The sequence below is a fragment of the Scyliorhinus canicula genome, chromosome 10 (assembly GCF_902713615.1).
Source record: "Scyliorhinus canicula chromosome 10, sScyCan1.1, whole genome shotgun sequence".
Taxonomy (NCBI): domain Eukaryota; kingdom Metazoa; phylum Chordata; class Chondrichthyes; order Carcharhiniformes; family Scyliorhinidae; genus Scyliorhinus; species Scyliorhinus canicula.
The window spans coordinates 83,914,242-83,938,229 of record NC_052155.1 but is presented as its reverse complement, the minus strand read 5'-3'; the positions used below and the strand labels follow the sequence as shown (position 1 = coordinate 83,938,229).

General features: G+C 52.7%; 1 protein-coding gene across 6 annotated transcripts in view; it reads left to right on the top strand.

Moving 5' to 3' along the window:
• LOC119972486 (coiled-coil domain-containing protein 178) overlaps positions 1-23,988 on the top strand; it is a 479,785-nt gene that overhangs the window by 36,192 nt on the left and 419,605 nt on the right. For all 6 annotated transcript variants that reach the window (XM_038809253.1, XM_038809254.1, XM_038809255.1 and 3 more), the window contains 3 exons: positions 4,230-4,357; positions 10,393-10,466; positions 13,909-14,000. In XM_038809253.1, the coding sequence (XP_038665181.1) occupies positions 4,230-4,357; positions 10,393-10,466; positions 13,909-14,000 (294 nt within the window). The remainder of the gene's footprint in view (positions 1-4,229; positions 4,358-10,392; positions 10,467-13,908; positions 14,001-23,988) is intronic.

Here is a 23,988-nt window from a genome sequence, read left to right as displayed (position 1 = left end):
AGGATCCGGAGCAATGCGGGTCAGACAGGCCAATTTCCCTACTGAATGTGGAGGCCAAGCTGCTGGCTAAGATACTGGCCACAAGGATAGAGGATTGTGTCCCGGGGGTGATAGGAGAAGACCAGACGGGATTTGTAAAGGGCAGGCAACTCACGGCCAATGTTAAATGTTATTATGATACCCTCAGAAGGAGGAGAGATGGAGGTGTTGGTTGCGATGGATACGGAGAAGGCTTTTGATCGGGTGGAGTGGGATTACCTGTGGGAGGCGCTGGGAAGGTTTGGGTTTGGTGAGGGCTTCATTCACTGGGTGCGGTTGCTCTATTGGGCACTAGTAGGGAGTGTGCGTACGAACCGGTTGAGGTTGGAGTATTTTAAACTACACCGAGGGACAAGACAAGGGTGTCCCCTCTCCCCGCTACTGTTTGCTCTGGCCATAGAGCCATTGGCCATGGCGTTAAGAGCCCCTAGGAACTGGAAAGGGCTGGTTTGGAAGGGGGGGGGTGGGGGAGGGGGGGGGGGGGGGTGGAGGTGGAGCACCGGGTTTACGCAGATGACCTGTTCTTGTATATTTCAGACCCGTTGGAGGGGATGAGGGAAGTAATGTGAACCTTGGGGGAATTTGGTAATTTTTCAGGGTCTAAATTGAACATGGGGGAAAAGTGAGATGTTTGCGATCCAGGCAAGAGGGCAGGAGAAGAGACTGGGAGAGCTGCCGCTTAGAATGGTCGGAAGGAGCTTTCGATATCTGGGACTCCAGGTGGCTCAGGAATGGGAGACACTGCACAAGTTAAACCTATCCCGGTTGGCAGAACAAATGGAAGGGGACTTTAAGAGGTGTTGGCCGCGAAGGATGCGGAGAAGGCTTTTGATCCGGTGCAATGCTCCTGCTATCATTGGCGGGGAGGGTACAGACCGTGAAAATGACGGTTCTCCCCAGATTTATGTTTGTCTTTCAGTGTCTTCCCAAGTTCATCCCAAAAGCCTTTTTTAAACGGTTGAATAAGGTTATTTTGGGCTTTGTGTGGCGAGTAAAACCCCGCGAATGAAGAAAGTATTGCTGGAGTGCAGTCGGGGGGAGGGTGGGTTGGCGTTGCCGAACTTTTGTAATTACTACTGGGTGGCCAATGTAGCCATGATTAGAAAGTGGGTAGTGGGGGAGGGGTCGGTGTGGGAACGAATGGAGGCGGCATCATGTAAAGACACAAGTTTGGGAGCACTGATAACAGCACTTCTTCCTTTCTCGCCAGCCCGATACTCCACAAGTCTGATAGTGGTGGCGGCTCTGAGAATCTGGGGGCAGTGGAGGAGATATAAGAGAGTTTGTACCGGGTAGGCCAGATGGTGGGTTCCGGAGATGGCAAAGGGCAGGAATTAGGAGGATGGGGGATCTATTTATAGACGGGAGCTTCCCCAGCTTGAAAGCGTTGGAGGATAAATTTGAATTGCCAGCAGGGAATGGGTTTAGGTATCTACAGATATGAGACTTTTTGACAAGGCAGGTTCCGGCCTTCCCGCTGCTGCCGCAACGGGGGATACAGGACAGAGTAGTCTCCAGTACATGGGTGGGAGAGGGGAAGGTATCAGATATCTACCAGAAACTTTTGGAATCAGAGGAAACTCCAGTGGAGGAGCTGAAGAGCAAGTGGGAAGACGAGCTAGGGGGTCAGATAGAGGCGGGTCTGTGGGCGGATGCCCTAAGCATCCTCGGGGACTTCGAGTCCCTCCACATTAATAAGGGTTAGTGACAAGGCTGGGTTTCTCAGTTTCAAGAAAATAAAGTTCGCCTTAAGAGGATCAATGTTAGGGTTGACCCAGAGGTGGCAGCCGTTCGCCGACTTTCTCGGGGAAAATTAAAATGTCATCAGAAACAGAATGCCAAAGGTGGGGGGGGGGGGGGGGGGGGGGGGGGGGCAAACTGTTGTTTTATGGTTGGGGGGTGTGAAGATTGTGATGGTGGTGGAAATGTTTATTGTACTATGTTTATGTTGCTGTTCTTGTTATTATTATAAAAATTGCAAATACGCTAATAAAAATACTTTTTTAAAAAATAGTATGGATGTGTAGTGTAATCTTTACTTAACTAATTCCTTACTAGTAATATGTTTGAATCTAATTCAGTGTAGTGTAATAAATTAACTTTGTTTATTAAACACAACTTGTTGTTCTCTGTTAGCACCACAACCTTCACCATCCTGAAAGAACTAAAACAAAGAACACAACAGGATCCAGGTCTGATTCCTGCCTTGGGTGACTGTGGAGTTTGCACGTTCTCCCTGTGTCTACGTGGGTTTCCTCTGGGTGCTCCGGTTTCCTTCCAGAGTCCCTCAGTGTCCTACCAGGAAATGCATCGATAGCCACCTCTTGATATTTTTTGCTCGTGCTGCTAAATGAAATGAAAATGAAAATGAAAATCGCTTCTTGTCACGAGTAGGCTTCAATGAAGTTACTGTGAAAAGCCCCTAGTCGCCACATTCCGGCGCCTGTCCGGGGAGGCTGGTACAGGAATCGAACCGTGCTGCTGGTCTGCTTTAAAAGCCAGCGGTTTAGCCGAGTGAGCTAAACCAGCCCCATGCAAATCCCGGCCTATGTGCTTTTGTTCCATGGAACCATTGCCACTACCCTAACTCTCAGCAACTCTCGTAATCTATTTGGGGACAGTTTGCTGGACAGCTGTAACACCCTGCAAGCTCCTTTGCAAACTAACCCACAGCAATTGTAGTAGAAGTCTGAATATGCCGGGCAGCTGACCTTACATGATATTGGATGGCTTCTATTTGTGCTTCAATGTAAATTGTTACATTGGCCATCAGGCACTGCATCATTGTTGGGTTCACAAGCACGTTGATAGAGTTGGGGGGGGGGAGGGTGTTGCACGTTTTGCTATGGGTGTAAAACGCGTTTATTGGAGTGTATTAACTTGCCTCCGTTGAAGGCCGTGTGCTTAACACTACTAGGCTCTGTGTATGTATTTTTCAGCTCAGGAGTCGCCAGATGCCGTATAGACACCTCACAAATATTCCAAGGTCAGGTTCAAAGTAATAAAACGATACACCGATTAGTAAGTTCCAAACGATCAATATTTATTATACAATTATAATAAATACGCATGCACACACTAAGGGACTAAGCTATGACTAAACTAAGCGATCAGAATACTTAACTAAACAGGAACAGGCAAGGTCAGGGAGCGAGGCCTTCGTCCTGGTCTTGGTCTGCAACCTTCAGAAAGCGTGCTGGTCACTGGGGGTCTAGCGGGCTTGGTTCGCGTAGCGAGCGTCGTATTGGCACTTACGGTTCGGCGGCTGGTGCTCAACGGCTGGAGTCAGGATACAGGTTCAAGTTCTTGGTCAAAGCCGGAGCACGAAACAACAGACAGGACCATGTGTGGGGGTCTACCTTTATAGGGGTCCCCAATGTCCTTGCCTTTTCCTGGGCGGGCTTTACCTTCAGGTATCGATTGGATCACTCCCAATCGATATCTTATGAATTCCTCCAATGTGAGGGTCTCTCTTGATGGTGGGGGCGGTTTCTATAGTGGATACTTCTGGTGCTGCTCTGTCTGGACATCCACTTAAAGTATCTTATTCAAACCCAAATGTTGCCATTGTGTGTGCCTAGATCTGGACTGCCTCATTAGTATGTAAAACGTTCTGCCATTATCACCTTTGGTTTGAGATCTTCCACCTGGCCAGAAACTAGTTTTGCTGCTTGCAAAATGCTAATGAGTGTTTGCAGGCTGCTGCCTTGGCTAAACTGTTTTTCCCTGCAGTCTTAGCGATTCTCCATTTTGTTTAGTTCAGTGTCCATTTTAGGTGGCTACAGTGGCTACAAGGGGAGGGGGAGGTGGTAAGTTCACAATCTAAAGTTGTTATTTAAGTAACTTGACAGCTTGACAGTTCCACAGGTTGTCTCTGCCTTTTCCAAGCATTTACATCCCTCAAAACTTTGCAGTGAAAATGGGGTCCGTTTGAATTCAGCACTGAGTTCAAATGGCCCTGCTGAATTCAGGCTTCCCTGATGTGTAAATTATTATCTACCCCCTGTTCCCTGACTGGAAAAAAATAAGATCTGTTTGAAATGGGACAGGGCTTCTGGATCCAATTTCCTGGCGCCATTTGGACATGTATGTAAACAAATCTAAGCCAAAGTACTGACTCAAAATCAAGTTGGGGATAGAAAGAACAAAGGCTACGTTTTATTATGTTCGTTAATTTTGTTTTTCTAAAGGTTTATGCTATCTTGGTTCCTCTGCATGCCATAATTCTGATTGGTTGAAGATTGCATTACCGTTTGTCTGCAAAGTGACTCGCCATATCCGTGAATTGGAAGCAAAGACTGAATTATGGTTCAGACAGGTATTTTATTTATTTATTGTTTTTATTAAAGCTTTTTTCAACCAGAATTTTACATAACAGAAAAATAAATGAAAAATATTTAACAAAACTAGATGGCTGTTATCATTATATAAAACTCAAATATACATTAAATAGACAATTCCCCCCTCCCCCCCCCCCCCCCCCCCCCCACCCACCCCCACTTGCTGCTGCTGCTGACATTTTATCGCTCCCCTGGAAAGACAAGGAAAGGTTGCCAGCGCCTGGAGAACCCCAGCAAGGACCCTCTCAAGGCGAACTTTATTCGCTCCAGCCTGAGGAACCCAGCCATATCGCTCACCCAGGTCTCCACGCTCGGGGGTTTCGAGTCCCTCCACATTAACAAGATCCGTCTCCGGGCTACCAGGGAGGCAAAGGCCAACACTTCTGCCTCTTTCGCATCCTGCACTCCCGGATCCTCCAACACTCCAAAGATCGCTATTGTTGGACTCGGCTTCACCCGCGTGTCCAGAATCCTGGACATAGCCCTCGCAAAGCCCTGCCAGAATTCTTTAAGCGCCGGGCATGCCCAAAACATATGGACATGGTCCGTCGGACTCCCTGCACATCTTGCGCACCTGTCCTCCACCCCAAAGAACTTGCTCATTCTTGCCGTCGTCATGTGAGCCCGGTACACCACCTTCAACTGAATTAAACTGAGCCTGGCGGACGAATTCACCCTTCCCAGGGCATCAGCCCACAGGTCTTCATCCCGCACCTTGCCTAGCTCCCCCTCCCACTTGCCCTTCAGCTGCTCCACTGAGGCTTCCTCCGCCTCCTGCAGCTCCTGGTATATGTCCAACACCTTCCCCTCTCCTACCCAGATGCCAGACACTACCCAGTCCTGTATCCTTTGAGGGGGTAGCCTCGGAAATGTCTCCACCTGTTTTTTGAGGAAGTCCCGGACCTGGAGTAATCTGAAAGCATTTCCTGGGGGCATTCCAAACTTCTCCTCCAACGCCTTCAAGCTAGGGAAAGTCCCATCTATAAACAGGTCTCCCATCCTTCTAATGCCTGCCCTATACCAGCCTTGGAACCCCCATCTATCTTGCCCGGAGCAAATCTATGGTTGTTCCGTATCGGGATCCAAACTGAAGCCCCCTCCTCCTTGTGTGCCTCCTCCACTGACCCCAGACCCTCAGTGCCGCCGTCACCACCGGACGTGTGGTGTATCATGCCGGCGAGAATGGCAGCGGTGCTGTTACTAGTGCCCCTAGGCTGGTGCCCTTGCATGACGCCCCCACAAAGCCCCCTCCTCCATTACCCATATCCAGTGATAATCCTGTTCACCCACTTGAAGAAGGATTTGGGGATGAAAATGGGGAGGCACTGAAAGACGACCAGGACTCTGGGAAGAACCATATCTTCACAGTCAGCACTCTGCCCGCCAGTGAAAGCGGGAGCATGTCCCCTTGCGTGGATTACAAACAGCTCATTTTTCTCCACGTTCAACTTGTACCCCGAGAAGCTCCGAAAGTCCCCCAGGATCCGCATGACCTCCCCCATCCTCTCTAGCGGGTCCGAAATATACAATAGCATGTTATCCACGTAGAGGGAAACCCGGTGCTCCTCCCCGCCACACCCCCCGGACCAGCCCCCTCCAGTTCCTCAAAGTCCTCAGCGCTATGGCCAACGGCTCAATTGCCAGGGCAAATAGTAACGGGGATAAGGGCCTTGTCCCACGGCACAGCCTAAGATACTCCGACCTCAGCCGGTTCGCTACGGGAGCCTGATATAGTAGTTTGATCCACCCTATGAATCCCTCCCCGAATCCAAACCTACCTAACACTTCCCACAGGTACTCACACTCCACCCTGTCAAAGGCCTTCTCTGCATCCATTGCAACCACTACATCTCCATCCCCTCCCTCCGAGGGCATCATAATAATATTCAGGAGCCTCCTCGCATTTGTGTTTAGTTGCCTGCCCTTAACAAAACCCATCTGGTCCTCCTCGATCATTCCTGGGACGCAGTCCTCTATTCTGGTGGCCAGGACTTTTGCCAACAATTTGGCATCTACATTCAGGAGCAATATCGGCCTGTAAGACCCACAATGAAGCAGATACTTCTCCCTCTTTAAAATGATCAATGTCTGCAACATCGTCGGGGGAAGGGTTCCTCTCTCCTTTGCCTCGTTAAAGGTTCTTGGCAGGAGTGGGCTCAGCAGCTCCGAGAACTTCTTATAAATTTCTACAGGAAAGCCGTCAAGACCCGAGGCCTTGCCTGACTGTATACTTGCCAGTCCCTTAATTATCTCCTCCAATTCAATTGGGGCCCCCAGTCCCTCCACCCGATCCTCATCGACCCTTGGGATCTTCAATCGATCCAAAAATTGATTCATCCCTTCACTTCCCCTCGGGGGTTCTGACTCGTACGGGTTCCTGTAAAACTCCTTGAAGACTTCATTGATCCTCTCTGGGCTCAACACCGTATTACCTTCCTTATCCCTCACTCCCCCGATCTCCCTGGCCGCCTCTCTCCTGCGAAATTGGTGTGCCAGCATCCTACTTGCTTTCTCCCCATACTCGTAGACTGCCCCTTTCACTTTCTGCAACTGCGCCTCCGCCTACCCCGTGGTCAGCAAATCAAACTCCGCCTGTAATCTCCGGCGCTCCTTTAGCAGCCCCCCCTCGGGGGCCTCCGCGTAATTCCTGTCTACCCTAAGCATCTCTCCCACCCGCCTCTCCCTCTCCGCCCTCTCCCTCCTCTCTCTGTGGGACCTAATAGAGATTAACTCCCCTCTGATGACCGCCTTCATAGCCGCCCAAACCGCTGATGCTGTTACCTCCCTTGTGTCATTCGTTATCACATAGTTCTGAATGCTCCTCCTTATCCGCCCACGCACCACCTCATCCGCCAGCAGCCCCACATCCAGTCTCCAGAGAGGGCGCTGCCTCCGCTCCGCCCAGTGCGGGGCACGGTCCGAGACTGCAATGGCCGAATACTCAACCCCCTCCACCCTCGGGATTAACGCCCTGTTCAACACAAAAAGTCAATCCGCGAGTAGACTTTGTGGACGTGAGAGAAAAAGAGAGAATTCCTTTGCCCTTGGCCGCGCGAATCTCCACGGGTCCACGCCCCCCATCTGATCTATGAACTCCCTCAGGGCCCTGGCCGCCATCGGTCTCTTTCCCGACCTGGACTTAGACCGGTCCAGCACCGGATCCAAGACCGTATTAAAGTCCCCCCCATGATCAAGTTACTTGACTCCAAGTCTGGGATTTTTCCGAACAAGCGCCTCATGAATTCTGCATCATCCCAGTTCGGGGCATACACATTCACCAACATCACCCGGGCCCCCTGTAGCTTGCTACTCACCATTATGTACCTGCCCCCCTTGACCACCATGATGCTCCCTGCCTGAAACGCCTCCCGTTTACTAACCAGAATTGCCACCCCTCTGGCCTTTGGGTCTAGACCCGAGTGGAACACCTGGCCCACCCATCCTCTCCTTAACCTCGTTCGGTCAGCGAGTTTTAAGTGCGTCTCCTGTAGCATGGCCACGTCCGCCTTTAATTCCTTTAAGTGCGAGAACACGCGGGACCTCTTGACCGGCCAGCCGCGTGCCCACGCCCCCCGCTCGCTCCAGCCCTCCAGCCGGAGGCCCCCCAACCCGACTCTCCATCTATCCCCAACAGTTGGCTCCCCTTCAGTCAGCAAACCCCCTCCCCCCACCCCAGCCCCCCAATCCCAACCCCCCCATGCCAAGCACCCGCTTAGCATTGATTTCCCCCCCATTGCACTTCCGTAAGTCAGCTGACCCTGGCCGCTCCCGCCTCTATCTCCAACCTCATTATTGTTTCCTCCTTCGTGCCCCCAACCCCCCTCCCCCACAGGGTAAGAGGGCAAGTGCCATCCGGATCCTTTCCGTGCACCGGACAGCACAACCTGGGCGTTACCCCGCCCCCTGAAACACAAAAACAGGAAAAGAAAAGCAAACAAACTTAAATTCTACTGACAAACTTACACCAGACCAACACCCGGTTACACATCTCCGCCAGTACGTTTCAGCCACGTGCAGCTGCCCCTTAGTTCAAGTCCAGCTTTTCGTGCTTAATGAATGTCCACGCCTCGTCCGGCGTATCAAAATAGTGGTGCTTGTCCTTGTAGGTTACCCAAAGTCTCGCCGGATGCAGGAGCCCGAACTTCACCCCTTTGTTGTGGAGGACCGCCTTAGCCCGGTTGAAACCCGCACGCCTCCTCGCCAGTTCAGCTCCCAAGTCCCGGTATATGCAAATCTCGCCGTTCTCCCACTTACTTCTCCGCTCCTACTTTTCCCAACGCAGGACACGCTCCCTGTCTGTAAAGCGGTGGAACCTTCTCACCATCGCCCTCGGTGGTTCATTCGCCCTCGGTTACCTCACAAGGACTCTATGCGCCCCGTACAGTTCCAGCGGCCGCGGGAAAGCCCCCGCGCCTATCAGCGTCCCCAACATTGTAGTCACATATGTGCTCGCGTCCGTCCCCATCACACCTTCAGGGAGGCCTAGAATCCGAAGGTTGTGACTCCGAGACCTATATTCGAGGTCATCCAGCCTCTCCTGCCATCTCTTGTGTAGGGCCTCGTGCGCCTCCACCCTGACCGCCAGGCCCAGGATCTCGTCCTCATTCTCAAATACCTTCCTCTCCACCTCTTTGATCGCCTTCTCCTGTACCTTCTGAACCTCCACCATCTTTTCCATGGAGGCCTTCATAGGGGCCAGCATCTCCATCTTCAGCTCTGCGAAGCAGCTCCTCAGAAACTCGTGCTGCTCTCTCGACGACTGGGCCCAAGCTTCATGGTCTGCGCCGGCCGCCATTTTGTCTTCCCGGACCCACTTCGCTCTCTTCCCCGCAATCGCTTGTTTCACGGCCCCGCTCCTGGTTCCCTCCATACAGCAGTGAGGGGAACCTCTCCAGTGTCCTTTCCCACGCTGGTATTCGCCTTCAAAGTGCCAATGCCGCCCCGTTTAAAGGCCCGAAATCCCGATCCCGGCAGGAGCTGCCGTGTATGCGACCTAGTCGGACATAGCCACTACCGTAAGTTGGTTTAGACAGGTATGATTTCCAGAAACAAATGACTAAAATCAGAATATTTTGGTGATATTGTTTTTCAATCAGGCTACAACCTGTCTTTCTATACACTTGTCGTGAGACGTACCTCGGCTCTTGATGGCATATCTTTTATCCCGAGGAGTGCAGTGCCAAAGCAACTTCAATGTTCTGACTGGAGAAACTGGGGAAGCTTACTCCACCCATTACTCTTAAAAACACTTCAGATGAAATTACCTCGTTCAACACGAGTTGGAAATTAAAGCATAAACTGAAAACTAAATTTTGGACTTAACTTAAGTATATGGCAGTTCCAAACATTGTCAGATTGAATAGATATTCAGAATATCTGTGAAAATATTCAGAGTACAGTCAGCTAAAAACCGGAACTTCTAAGTGGTTATTGGCTTGGCTATGGTAATAGTCACTTGTTTGAAAAGCCATACATATTCTCTGTATTGACTGTTTTTGCCTGAAGCACGGTTTTGATCAAGTATTTTAATGGCGATATGCATCACTGTAAATACACAAGGGTATAAAGTAAATACACGTAGACTAGCTAGACACTAGAGGGAGCACCAGAGACATGACACACAGACATTCAACCAATAGGTCAGTAAGATAGGACACGACCAATGGGCATTCACAATACACACAGGTGACACTACAACAGGAGGGCATTACACCAACCCATATATAAGGACACAGCACACATGATCTTCCTCTTTCCAGTGGAGACACTTAGTGAGAACACAGGGTTAATTTGAAACACATCACACACACCACGTGGATTGTAGCAGACTGGTTCATCAGTCTGAGTAGCTATAGCAGGATTAACAGGAGAGTTGAATCCAAGTAGGAGAATTGTTAATAGTTTAATAAATGTGTTAAAGCTATCTCCAAGTCTGAACCTTCCTTTGTCAGAGTGTACATCAAGGAAGCAGCTCATGCTAAGTCAAGAGCATAACAAAACAATTTTCTGATAGTTTACAGCATCTGTACAGTCGGAAACCCAAAAGAGAAGTCCATCTTCAGAAAATGTGACTGGGAGCGGTGAGAGGTGAGAACATTAGATAAGTGAAAATGTTATTGTTTGAGAAGCAAGGTGGCTTTCCTTGAAGTACGTAATGAAGGAATATTTAAATCCAATTTAGTTTATTTTCTCCAATCGCAAGGACAGTTGGAAGTTTCTCAACCTTAAAACTTCCGTTATTCTTGCACTTTTATATATCACTTCTAACATTCAAAATGTGCCAATGTGCTTCACAGGAATGTTGTCAATAAAAGTTAATGCAAGCCAGGTAAGGAGATATTGGGGCAGATGCTCATAAGCCTCCACCCTCCACCACGGCCACAACCCGTGCTGTGTTGGCCTGGGTGGCACGCATGGTCAGCACCACCTCTGCTCTTACAGGTGGTTGGACTCCTTACAGGCGCTGGATACTTGCTGACACCCCCTCATGCAGTCTCTGGATCTGTGACTGCACCTCCACTGTTGATGGGACCACGTTTTCCAGAAGCCTGAAACCCATCTGGAGGGTAGCTAGTCCCTGGGTCGTCGCTCTCTGACCATCCACCCCCTCGGGGATTCCTACCTCCATCTGCGGTACCGCAGCACATGTGTGATGCGCACCAGATAGTGCCCCAGGAGCCTCTTCACTAAAGTCCCCAACCGAGGTGATGGTTGAGAGACAGCTGTGTCGTGAAGTCGGTGTCATCCCCGGACTGGTCTCTGGGGTGTCTCGTGCTGCGGGTTAAGGGCTCCCATCACTGTCACTGTCCTCTTCCTTGCTGCTATCCACTTGGAGTCGGGAGACACCAGAGGGACCCGCCTCATCACCACGAGATCTGCAAGACATAATGCATGATTGGATTGCGGGTTGGGGTAGTGCAGGTGTGGGAGTGATGTGGAGTTTTGGTGCTGCAGGAGTGGGTGTGGATGTGGTGGTGGTGGAGGAGGCTCTGGGGTGGTGGTGGTGGGAGGGTGGTGGCACACATGCCATGGGGAACCACAGTTCAGCAGCTTGCTCACCCGATGCCGACCTCCGCCCTGGCAACTGCCCTCTCTCGGGGCCCAGCAACCAGGTCCAGTGCCCACTGCTCTGCTGCAGTGAAGGTCCAGCGGCACCCCTCCAGTTTTCTCCCTTTCCTGGTGATTGTGGGCTGCCTTCTCCTGGGCGGTGGAGGGGTGGGGGAGGGCAGAGAACTCAGGGCGGAATTCTCCGCAAGGCCCGATGCCATCGTGAAACCCGGAGAGGTTCACGACAGCATCGGAAGCCTCTCCCGGCCCCCTATTCTCCCCTCCCCGGGGGATAGGAGGGCCATACCGTGAAACTCGGCCGCCGGGCCTTGTCCCTGGCTTCAAGGCCCGGCGCGCCAAGAATGACGCCGCAGCGGCGCCTAATGACGTCAGCCGCGCATGCTCGGGTTGGGCAGCTCAAACCCGCGCATGCGCGGTTGCTGTCTTTCCTCTCAGCCGCCCCGCAAGACGTGGCGGCTTGATCTCCTGGGGGGGCGGAGGGGAAAGAGGGCGTCCCCTTGAGACGCCAGCCCGACGATCGGTGGGCACCGATCGCGGGCCCGTCCCCTCCTGAGCACGGTCGTGGTGCTCGATCCCCGATCCGCCCCCCCAGGCCCCACACTTACTTGGCGCGCCATGTTCACGACGGCAGCGACGCAGAGAATCACGCCCTCAGTGTTTGACTGTTGGATGCATGCAGCAAAGTGGGTGGGTACCTGCTGGCCTTCGTCCTTCGTGGCCAGGGCAGCTGGCCATGGCGGCTGGTTTGTGGTGCTGGCAAGTAGTGCAAATGGAAGTTTGGTCGCTCTATGGCTGGGGGTTCCGGATGTGTAGCTTGGGGATTGATGTCAGGGGCACAGTGCTGCCTATTCACCCTGGCTGCCCTGAGGAGGTTGGGCAGTCTTTTCCCGGCGAGCTGTCCGGTCCTGGTTGTGTGGACCAAGGTGCTCACAACCTCTGCCAACAGTGCCCAGACCAGGTGTACGGAGACAGCTGGCAAACTCCTTACCACCCCGGGGCTTCCTTCTGCACTGTAGGGATTGAAGGACTCTCTGATTCTATAATGTTTGTAGAGATACTTAATTTCAGAAATGGTTTTATGCAAAATTTACGTAAAGCAGATGAGTGACAAGCTTGAAAATGTAAAAGTGCCATTTTTAACATACTAATATAATTATATATATATATAATTGGGGGCAATTATGGAGATCTTGGGAGAATTTGGCTGGTTTTCCGGATATAAATTGAACATTTGAAAGGGTGAGGTGTTCCCGATCAATGTCAGAGAGCAGGAGGGTACAGGGTAGCCCGCCTCTCCTTCATGGCGTCCAGCAAGGTCTCAAGTTCAGCATCCGGGAACCGGGGTGCCGCTCTTTGTACTGCCATCTTGTTGGCTGGGATGAGTGAGCGTGGGGATTGGAATGCTTATATGCGGCTGCAACTTGCCAGCCTCTTGATTGTTAATCATGACCCCGGCGAATTAAACATAGTTTTTCATTGGAATTGATCGTGTTCCATGTGGCGTCAGTGCTAGCCCATTGATGGTTGATGAATTGCTCCAGGAGCGGCGCCACTTTTGCTGTCCCTGCATCAACACGTGAGGCGGAATTCTCCGCAAGGCCCGACACCGTCGTGAAACCTGGAGAGGTTCACGACGGCGTCGAAAGCCTCTCCCGGCCCCCTATTCTCTCCTACCCGGGGGGGATAGGCGGGCCGTACCGGGAAACTCGGCGGCCGGGCCTTGTCCCTGGCTTCAAGGCCCGGCGCGCCAAGAATGACGCTGCGGCAGAGCCTAATGACGTCAGCCGCGCATGCGTGGATTGGACAGCTCAAACCCGCTATTCTCCCACCCATCATGGTTGTGGAGAATCGGGGCCTTAGTCTCTGAAACAGAGAATCCTGCAGCACAGTGATTAGCACTGCTGCCTGACAGCAGCAGTGACCCGGGTTCGAATCTGACCTTGGGTAACTGTCGATGTGGAGTTTTTACATTCTCCCCGTGTCTGCGTGGATTTCTTCCGGGTGCTCCAGTTTCCTCCCACAGTCCAAAGATGTGCGGGTTAGGTGGTTTGGCTCTACTAAATTGGCCCTTAGGGTGGAATTGTAGCAAAAGGGTGGGGGATTGGGCCTAGGTAGGGTGGTCTTTCGAAGAGTCGGTGCAGACACGATGGGGCAAATGGCCTCCTTCTGCACTGCTGGGATTGTATGACTCTATGATTTGATAATGTTTGCAGAGATACTTAATTTCAGAAAGGTTTTATGCAAAATTTACATATAACAGATGAGTAACAAGCTTGAAAATGCAAAAGTACCATTTTTAACATACTAATATGACAAACATTGTCCAATGATTTCCCTTTTTGAGGCTTACATTCAACGAAGTTATGGAAAAGTACAGTTTATATTTGACTATGATAATATTGTCTAGGGTTGGCTACAATGTTATGTAACTCAAATTTTGCTTCAATTCTGTCTTCTGTAGATATGTAATGTCAGCTAAATTTAATCAAACAGTTTCCAGTGACCTGACTTCACCAAAACTTTGTGTTGAAGGTGTCGGACTTGAGGGAACAGGTATGACTATTTAAAAAAGTTACAAAATATGCTTGTTGTTGGTCCTCTGACCTATCCTTTATATGAAAAATTATTAAAGTTTTTTTTATATATTAGATGTAACTGTTAGTTAGCTCAGTTGGATGGACGGCTGATCCATGATGTGGAGCAATGTCCAGAGTGCGGGTTTATAATCCCGTACCAGCTGTGGTTATTCATGAAGACCCTGCCTTCTCAACATTGCCCCTCGCCCAAGGTGTGAAGGCCCTCAGGTTAAATCATTACCAATCAGCTCTCAAAGGGGAGTGCAGCCTATAATTGTCTGGGACTATGGTGACATTTACATTAATATCTTTTCATAGAATCCCTAAAGTGCAGAAGGAGGCCATTCGGCCCATCGAGTGTACACTGACCCTCTGAAAGGACACCATACATAGGTCCCCCACCCTATCCCCATAACCTCACCTAACCAACACACCTTCGGATACTAAGGGGCAACTTAGCGTGGCCAATCCTTCTAACCTGCACATGTTTGGACTGTGGGAGGAAACCAGAGCACCTGGAGGAAACCCACGCAGACATGGGGAGAAAGTGCAGACTCCGCACAGACAGCCACCTCAGGCCAGAATTGAATCCAGGTCCCTGGTGCTGTGAGGCAACAATGCTAACCACTGGGCCGCCCTTTGGGGCAACAATTGTATTAATGGTGACAAACAATAGATGATAATAATTGGTATTCAGTAAAATTATGAGCTACAAAATTTGTTTTAGTGGTACATGTGTTGTTTGTCGCATCCATTTGTGACAGATGCCATTTTGGTGAAAGCTTTGGGCGTGTGCACCATGACTGTCCAGAGTAGGAGAACTGTGACAATAATCGGTTCTAATGCTGATTCGATACCAGTGCTGCCATTTTTGACCTCACTACTCCAACTAATGCTGTCTCTGAAATGTGCACAGCTGAACAAGCATTCAGCAGCAAGCTTTCACCATTTCTATTTGAAGGGATCATCAACTACATAGACCATAGAACAGGACAGCATAGTACAGGCCCTTCAGCCTACAATGTTGTGCCGACCATTTATCCTAATCTAAGATCAACCTAACCTACACCCCTTCAATTTACTGCTGTGCCTACTACTTTCAGGTTAGTTGCTGATTGATTTCTACTGGCTCTGTCTGAGTTTGTAGAATTGTGAGTTTTATGCTGTTTCGTAAAGTTGGTGAAGTTGACAGAGAATGGCACTGCACATGGTGAAGGCCTTTGTCCTCACATGAAGGGTTTGGTCAGACTAGTTATTTCTAGTCTGAGGTGCTGTAGTGACTGTAACCTTTAGCCTGCAGCATTAGAGGGTGATTGAATAGAGGCAATACAAAAGAGGACACGTTGTTCGCAGAGGCAGGAAAAGGGGGAGAATGGCCCTGAGCACAAGAACACAAGAAATAGAAGCAGGAGTAGGCCACCAGGCCCTTCAAGCCTTTCCTGCCATTCAATATGATCATGACTGACCTACACCGGCTTCAACTCTATTTCCGTGGCATTTCCCCACAGTTCTCTATTCCTCGACCGATCAAATATTTATCCATCTCCACTTTAAATACTTTTAATGATCCAATCTCCACCACCCTCCCAGGCAGAGAATGTATATCAGCAGCAGTGCTCACCAGATTGTGCCCAACAAGCCTGACCACTAACATTTCCCACCGGGGTGCGTATGTCTGCACTGGTGGAGAGTGGGATGACAGCTGTGGCGCAACTATTATGGTGGCATCCTCGAAGCTCTCCACTGAGGTGGTTTCCTGGGAGGCTGGAGAGGGGGCCACCTGGGACGGGCTGGCGCCGTCGGCTGGAGGACCTGCGGGAGAATGGACATGTGGTCAGTGGGACGAATGGGTCAGTCAGTAAGGCAATAACAACTGATGTTTGACAGGTGCTCCGGGTGGAGCCTAGTGGTTCCTCACCTCTGCGGCATTCCCCAGTCGCAGCATTGATGACCACCCTGTCCTCGGCTGCACCGGTCACCTTCAGGGCACACTCCTCGAAGGTCATGATGTTTGGCACACTACCGCCAGTCTGGGCTCTCTCCCGGCGATTCTGGGTGAGATTGTCCTGAGGAGACACACACAGAGTGGATCGTTAGCCACACGTGTGTTTCATAGTAGTGGGGATGGGAAGGGTGTGAAGGAGGCATTGGAGGGAGTTAAAGGGGGTGTGGGTAGACTCTTCTGTGGGGGAGCGGGGGTGGGGAAAGAGTATTGGTGTCTCCTCACTCATGCTGCCCGGTGTAGGACATTGACTTTCTCCCTGCACTGGAGGCTAGTCCTCCTGGTCACACTTCCCGAGCTCTCTGCCACTTCCACTTCATTCCAGACAGCACTGGGTTCCCTATGGCTGACCCTCTTGGACCCTCTGAGGCACAGGATATCCCTTTGGCCTCCAGAATATCTAGCAGCCTCCCCAGGTCAGCGTCCCCGAAATTTGGGGTTGGTGTCCTTGCCGCCATTGTTGCAAGCTGACTGCGAGTGGCTGAGCAAGGGCAGCTTAAGTGCTGCTTGACCTCATTAGAAGGGGCTAGTGAGTGCGATGCCGGCTAATCAGCTGGCGAGCCTTCATTTGCGGCAAGACGCCTGTAAAGTGGACCAGTTAACATTGAATAATGTTGCCGATCTCGCTGGGCTGGGCGCCGGGAAGTTTTCGGCAGTTCCTGCTCACTACCATACTGATGCTCGATCAATGACTCCAGAAGCGAGATTGGACGACAATTGAAGGCTTTATTGGACTAGATGTTTCCCCCAGCAGCGCAGGTACACAATGCAGCAACTGGGGAGACACAGGCTCTTATACTCCGCTTTACTGGGCAGAACCAGCAGGCAGGCTTCACCAGTGATCTTGTTGTCTCAGGTACCTCCCACACCAATGGTCTTACAGCATCAACCTGGGTACCGTAATACCCCGAATACCGACGACCACATTCACCCCCTGTTAAAAAAAGGAGTCCGGCGGGGGGGTGGTGGTCTCACGTTATACAGTGGTAGAGGTGTACCTGGTATACATTAGTACAGTGTTTTGCGTCGTTACATGTCGCACCTATTTACAGTATTTATTTACATTCATGTGTCAAAATGAAGCAATTAGTCGATCGCTGGTCGTCCTCTGCGATCATCGCAGTTTCGGCGGTGATGCAGGCGCCGTCTCGGGCATCCGTGCCTCCAGTAGCGTGGCTTCGGCTTCTTCGGTAGCTTCATCACCCCTAGATGGGACCAGTGGGAGGACCGATCCACCTGGGAAGGGGGTGGCTGTGGGGTGCACCGGTGGGTGGGAGGGTGGGGGTGTGGGTGGAGATCCAGCGGGCGCCAGGTCCCGTAGGGAGACCGTATCCTGTCGGCCATCAGGGTGCGCCACGTAGACGTATTGAGGGCTAGCGTGAAGGAGGTGGACCCTCTCGTCCAATGGGTCCGACTTGTGCACCCGCATGTGTTTGCAGAGCAGAATGGATCTAGGAGCTGCCAGCCAGGTTGGGAGCGAGGTCCCGGAGGAGGACTTCCTAGGGAAGACAAGGAGACATTCACGAGGTGTTTCGTTTGTCGTGGTACACAGCAGTGATCGGATGGAGTGGAGAGCATCAGGAAGGACTTCCTGCCAGTGTGAGACTGGGAGATTCCTGGACTGGAGGGCCAGTAGTACAGTCTTCCAGACCGTTCCGTTTTCTCTCTCTCTTGTTTCCCCAGCGGTTGTAACTGGTCGCCCTGCTCGAGGCAATTCCCTTGCTGAGCAGGAATTGACGCAGTTCGTCGCTCATAAAGGAGGACCCCCTATCGCTGTGTATGTAGGCGGGGAAACCGAACAGTGTAAAGATACCCCTACCCCCCCCCCCCCCCCCCCCCCCCCCCGGGTTGCTGCTGCTATTGACCCAGTTACCTATCTCTGAGCCAGGAAGTCCAGAAAAGGCTGCCATCGTTTATAGAACCCTTGTATTGATCCTCTCCGGGCAAATTTGACCTTTTCCAATTTTATAAATCCCGCCATGTCACTGATCCAGGTCTCCACGCTTGGGGGCCTTGCATCCTTCCATTGTAACAGAATCCTTCGACGGGCTACTAGGGACGCAAAGGCCAGGAGACCGGCCTCTTTCGCCTCCTGCACTCCCGGCTCTACCGCAACTCCAAAAATCGCGAGTCCCCACCCTGGTTTGACCCTGGATCCAACCACCCTCGACACCGTCCCCGCCACCCCCTTCCAGAATTCTTCCAGTGCTGGGCATGCCCAGAACATATGGGCGTGGTTCGCAGGACTCCCCGAACATCTGGTGCACCTGTCCTCACCCCCGAAGAACCTACTCATCCTAGTCCCGGACATGTGGGCCCGGTGCAGCACCTTAAATTGGATGAGACTAAGCCTCGCACATGAGGAGGAAGAGTTGACTCTCTCCAAGGCCTCCGCCCAAGTCCCGTCCTCTATCTGCTCCCCGAGTTCCTCCTCCCATTTAGCCTTCAGCTCCTCCACTGACGACTCCTCCACCTCCTGCATTACCTTATAGATGTCAGACACCTTCCCCTCTCCTACCCACACCCCCGAAAGCACTCTGTCCATCGTCCCCTGCGAGGGCAGCAAAGGGAATCCCTCTACCTGTCGCCTAGCAAACGCCTTTACCTGCAGGTATCTGAACATGTTCCCCTGGGGAAGGCCAAATTTATCTTCCAGTTCCCCCAGGCCCGCAAACCTCCCGCCAATAAACAGGTCCCTCAATTTGCTGATGCCCGCCCTTTGCCACCCCCTGAATCCCCCATCCGTGTTCCCCGGGATGAACCGATGGTTACCACCCAGTGGAGTCTCCATCGAGCCCCCTGTTTCCCCCCGATGCCGTCTCCACTGTCCCCAGATTCTTAGGGTCGCCGCCACCACCGGGCTCGTGGTAAACCTCTTAGGGGAGAGCGGCAACGGTGCCGTTACCATGGCACCCAGGCTCGTACCTCTACATGACGCCATCTCCATTCTTTTCCACGCCGCCCATCCCCCCTCCATCACCCATTTACGCACCATTGACACATTGGCTGCCCAATAGTACCCCAGAAGGTTGGGCAGCGCCAGCCCGCCTCTATCCCTTCCTCGCTCCAGGAACACCCTCCTCACTCTCGGAGTCCCATGTGCCCACACAAAGCTCAGAATACTGCCGGTCACTCTCCTAAAGAAGGCCCTGGGGATAAATATGGGCAGGCACTGAAAAAGGAACAAGAAACTCGGAAGCACTGTCATTTTGACGGACTGCACCCTCCCCGCCAACGACAATGGCAGCATGTCCCACCTCCTGAACTCCTCCTCCATCTGATCTACCAGTCTGGTAAAGTTATGCTTGTGGAGAGTCCCCCAGTCCCTGGCCACTTGCACCCCCAGGTACCTAAAGCTCTCCCCTGCCCGCCTAAGCGGGAGCCTACCAATTCCTTCCTCCTGGACTCCAGGGTGCACCACAAACACCTCGCTCCTGCCTAAGTTTAATTTATAACCTGAGAAGGTCCCAAACTCAGCTAGTAACTCCATCACTCCCGGCATCCCTCCCACCGGGTCCGCCACATACAGTAACAGGTCATCGGCATACAACGACACCCTATGTTCCTCTCCACCTCGCACCAAGCCTCTCCACCTCTCTGAATCTCTCAATGCCATCGCCAGCGGCTCGATTGCCAGTGCAAACAACAAGGGGGACAAGGGGCAACCCTGCCTGGTCCCTCGGTAAAGCCGGAAGTACTCCGACCTTCTCCTATTCGTGGCCACGCACGCCATCGGGGCCTCATATAGCAGCCTTACCCATCTAATGAACCCTTCACCAAATCCAAACCTCCCCAACACCTCCCATAGGTACCCCCACTCCACTCTATCGAAGGCCTTCTCCGCATCCAGCGCCACCACTATCTCTGCCTCCCCCTCAATCGCCGGCATCATAATGACATTCAGCAATCTCCGCACATTCGTGTTCAGCTGCCTTCCCTTCACAAAACCTGTCTGGTCCTCATGCACAACCCCTGGCACACAGTCCTCTATCCTGGTGGCCAGGATTTTTGGCAGCACCTTAGCATCCACGTTGAGGAGAGATATGGGTCTGTATGAACAACACTGCTGGGGGTCCTTGTCCTTCTTTAAAATTAACGAGATCAGCGCCCGTGACATCGTCGGGGGCAAAGTCCCCACTTCCCACGCTTCGTTGAGTGTCCGCACCAGCAAGGGGCCCACTAGGTCCACAAACTTTTTATAAAATTCCACCGGGAACCCATCCGGCCCCGGTGCCTTCCCTGACTGCATCTGCCCGATCCCCTTAACTAGCTCCTCCAGCTCAATCGGCGCACCCAGCCCCTCCACCTTCTCCTCCTGCACCTTCGGGAAAGAAAGCCTGTCAAGGAACCTCTCCATTCCCCTCCTCTCCCCCGTTGGCTCCGACCGGTACAGTTCCCCGTAAAAGTCCTTGAAGACCTCATTCACCTCTACCTCCTTCCGCACCACATTCCCACTCTTGTCTCTCACTCCAGCAATCTCCTTAGCCGCATCCCGCTTACGGAGCTGATGAGCCAGCATCCTACTCGCCTTTTCACCATGTTCGTACACTGCCCCTTGTGCCTCCGCCTTTCTAGTGGTCAGCAAATCAAATTTAGCCTGCAGGCTGCGCCTCTCCCCCAACAGTCCCTCCTCTGATGCCTCTGCATACCTCCTGTCCACCTCCAGCATCTTTCCCATCAGCCTATCCCTCTCACTCCTCTCGCTCCTCTCCCTGTGTGCCCGGATGGATATCAGCTCCCCACGAATTACTGCCTTCAGGGCTTCCCAGACCATCCCCACCTGAACCTCCCCCGTATCATTCACCTCAAGATACCCCTCAATACTTGCCCGGACCCTCCTACACACCTCCTCCTCCGCCAACAACCCCACATCCAACCGCCACAACGGACGCTGGTCTCGCACCTCCCCCATCTCCAACTCTATCCAATGCGGAGCGTGGTCGGAGATTGCAATGTCCGAATACTCGGCCTCCTCCACTCTCGGAATCAGTCCCCTACTCACCACGAAGAAATCTATCCGGGAGTAGACCCTATGTACGTGGGAGAAGAAAGAGTACTCACGTGCCCTCGGCCTCACAAACCTCCATGGATCCACTCCACCCATCTGATCCATAAACCCTCTCAGTACCTTGGCCGCCGCCGGCCTCCTACCCGTCCTAGAGCTGGACCGATCCAGTGAAGGATCCAACACCGTATTAAAGTCCCCCCCTATGATCAGACCTCCCGCCTCCAGATCCGGGATCCGTCCCAACATACGCCTCATAAAGCCCGCATCGTCCCAATTTGGGGCATACACACTAGCCAGTACCACCTTCTCTCCTTGTAGCCTGCCCCTAACCATCACATACCTACCCCCCTTATCCGCCACCACCTCCGATGCCTCAAACAACACATTTTTCCCCACCAGAATCGCCACTCCCCGGTTCCTCACATCCAACCCCGAGTGGAAAACCTGCCCCACCCATCCCTTCCTCAGGCGGACCTGGTCCGCCACCCTCAGGTGGGTCTCCTGAAGCATTGCCACATCCGCCTTTAGCCCCTTCAGGTGAGCCAGTACCCTCGACCGCTTCACCGGCCCATTCAACCCTCTCACATTCCAGGTGACCAACCGGATCAGAGGGCGTCCCGCCCCCCTCCCCCGTCGGCTAGCCATAGCCCGTCGACTGCCCGCCCCAGGCCAGCACCTCCTGCTCGACCCCGTCCCCATAGCGACAACCCCTCACCTCTGTCCCCCCAGCCCCCACCAGCTCCTTCTTGACCCTACCAGCAGCAACCCGGTATTCCCCTTCCCCCCCCTCCCTTCCCCCCAGGCTAGGAACCCTCCCAGCCGCGAACCGTCCTCCATTGTACTTCCGTGGGTCAGCTAACTTCTGCTGACCCCGGAAACTCCCGCCAATAGCCCGACCCCTCCCGAAGTGGGATCATCCCCCAATCTATCCCTCCTCCTGGCACCGCTCCAACGCGGGGAAGAACCAGTTAAGGCACCACCTCCCCCGTCACCGTCTCCGCCCCCCCAGCCCCGCAGCGCGGGAAACCAGAGGAAAGCCCGCGCTTTCGCACTGCCCCACCACACCTTTCTGACGCAGCTCCCAAATATCAGCCCCCCTCCATACCCCCACTCCGACATAGAATACAACATACCCCCCCGACCCTCCCCTCAAGATACACAGCCCAAACAATGCCCCACAGCACAAAAACAAAAACATAGCAGAACAACCCCTCCGTAAATAACCATATCAAAATTGCAAAAGTACTAAAACAAGAAGAAAACAACAGAAGAAAAAGAGAACCCAGCAACAGCAGAATCCAGCACTATTATCTTACAGCCGACCTCGCAACCCCCAACCCCTAGTTCAAGTCCAGTTTCTCCGTCCGCACGAAGGCCCACGCCTCCTCCGGGGAATCGAAATAATGGTGCCGGTCCAAATAAGTTACCAACAGGCGCGCGGGCAGCAACATTCCGAACTTTATCTTTTTTCTATAAAGCGCCTCTTTCGTCCGATTAAATCCGGACCGCCGCTTAGCCACCTCCGCACTCCAGTCCTGGTAGATCCGCACTACCCCATTCTCCCAATTGCTGCTCTTCACCTTCTTGGCCCAGCGCAGTACGCACTCCCGATCACTGAACCGGTGGAACCTCACCAGCACCGCACGCGGGGGTTCATCTTCCTTGGGCCTCCTGGCCAGCACCCTGTGCGCTCCCTCCAGCTCCAAGGGCAGATGGAGAGACCCGGCCCCCACTAGCGAATTCAGCATTACAGCCACATAGGCTGTCAGGTCCGATCCCTCTAGCCCCTCTGCAAGGCCCAAGATCTGCAGGTTTTTCCGCCTCATGCGGTGATTCAGCTCCTCAAAGCGTTCTTGCCACTTCTTGTGGAGTGCTTCGTGCCCCTCCACCTTACTCACGAGGACCACGGCCTCCTCCTCTCGTTCAATGGCCTGCGTCTGCAACTTCTTGATGGCAGCACCCTGGGTGGACTGAATCTCTGACAGCCTTCTGTTCGTTTCCTGCAGAGAGCTCAGTACTTCATCCTTGAATTCTTTAAAGCAGCGCAGGAGATCAGTTTGTTGTTTCTGGGCCCAGAGTCTCCATTCCTCTGGAGCTCTGTCGGCGGCCATCGTGGATCCCTTCCCCCGTTTTTTCTGAGGAGCTGCTGCTGTTTTTTCCACCTTTCCACTCCGAGTTCGAGGCATGGACTGCAGGGAAAGTCGTTCAGCACACCTTCCCCCATCGGGAGACGTCGAAAAATTTCCGTTTTGGGCTCTCAAAAGAGCCGAAAAATCTCTTTAAAACGGGAGCTCCCAAATGTGTGGCTTACTGCTGCATCACAGCCACCGGAAGTCCCTGTGGAGGGCTTTTGTGACGGTGGCTGCGGTGATGTTGTGACGGTGGCTGCAGTGATGTCGGGGCAGGGGATGGCGAATGGAAACTGGGAGTACTCGTCAATCACATTCAGGAAATACGTGCTGCGGTCGGTGGACGAGAGGGACCCTTTGAAGTCCATACTGAGGCGTTCAAAGGGACGGGAAGCCTTTATCAGGTGTGCTTTCTCTGGCCTGTAGAAGTGCGGCTTGCACTCCATGCAGATTTGGCAGTTCATGGTGGCGGTCCTGATGTTCTCGATGGAGTAGGGCAGGTTGCGGGTCTTGATGAAATGGAAGAATCGAGTGACCCCCGGATGGCAGAGGTCCTCGTGGAGGGTGCGGAGTCAGTCCACTTGTGCGTTGGCACATGGGATAGGGCATCAGGAGGCTCGTTTAGCTTCCCGGGACGATACAAGATCTCATAGTTGTAGGTGGAGAGCTCGATCCTCCGCCGTATGATCTTATTGTTCTTTATCTTGCCCCGCTGTGCATTATCGAACATGAAAAGCAACCGAGTGAGGAGAGTGAATCTCATGCCGCCCAGGTAATGCCTCCAGTGCCACACAGCTTCTACTATGGCCTAGGCCTCCTTTTCAAC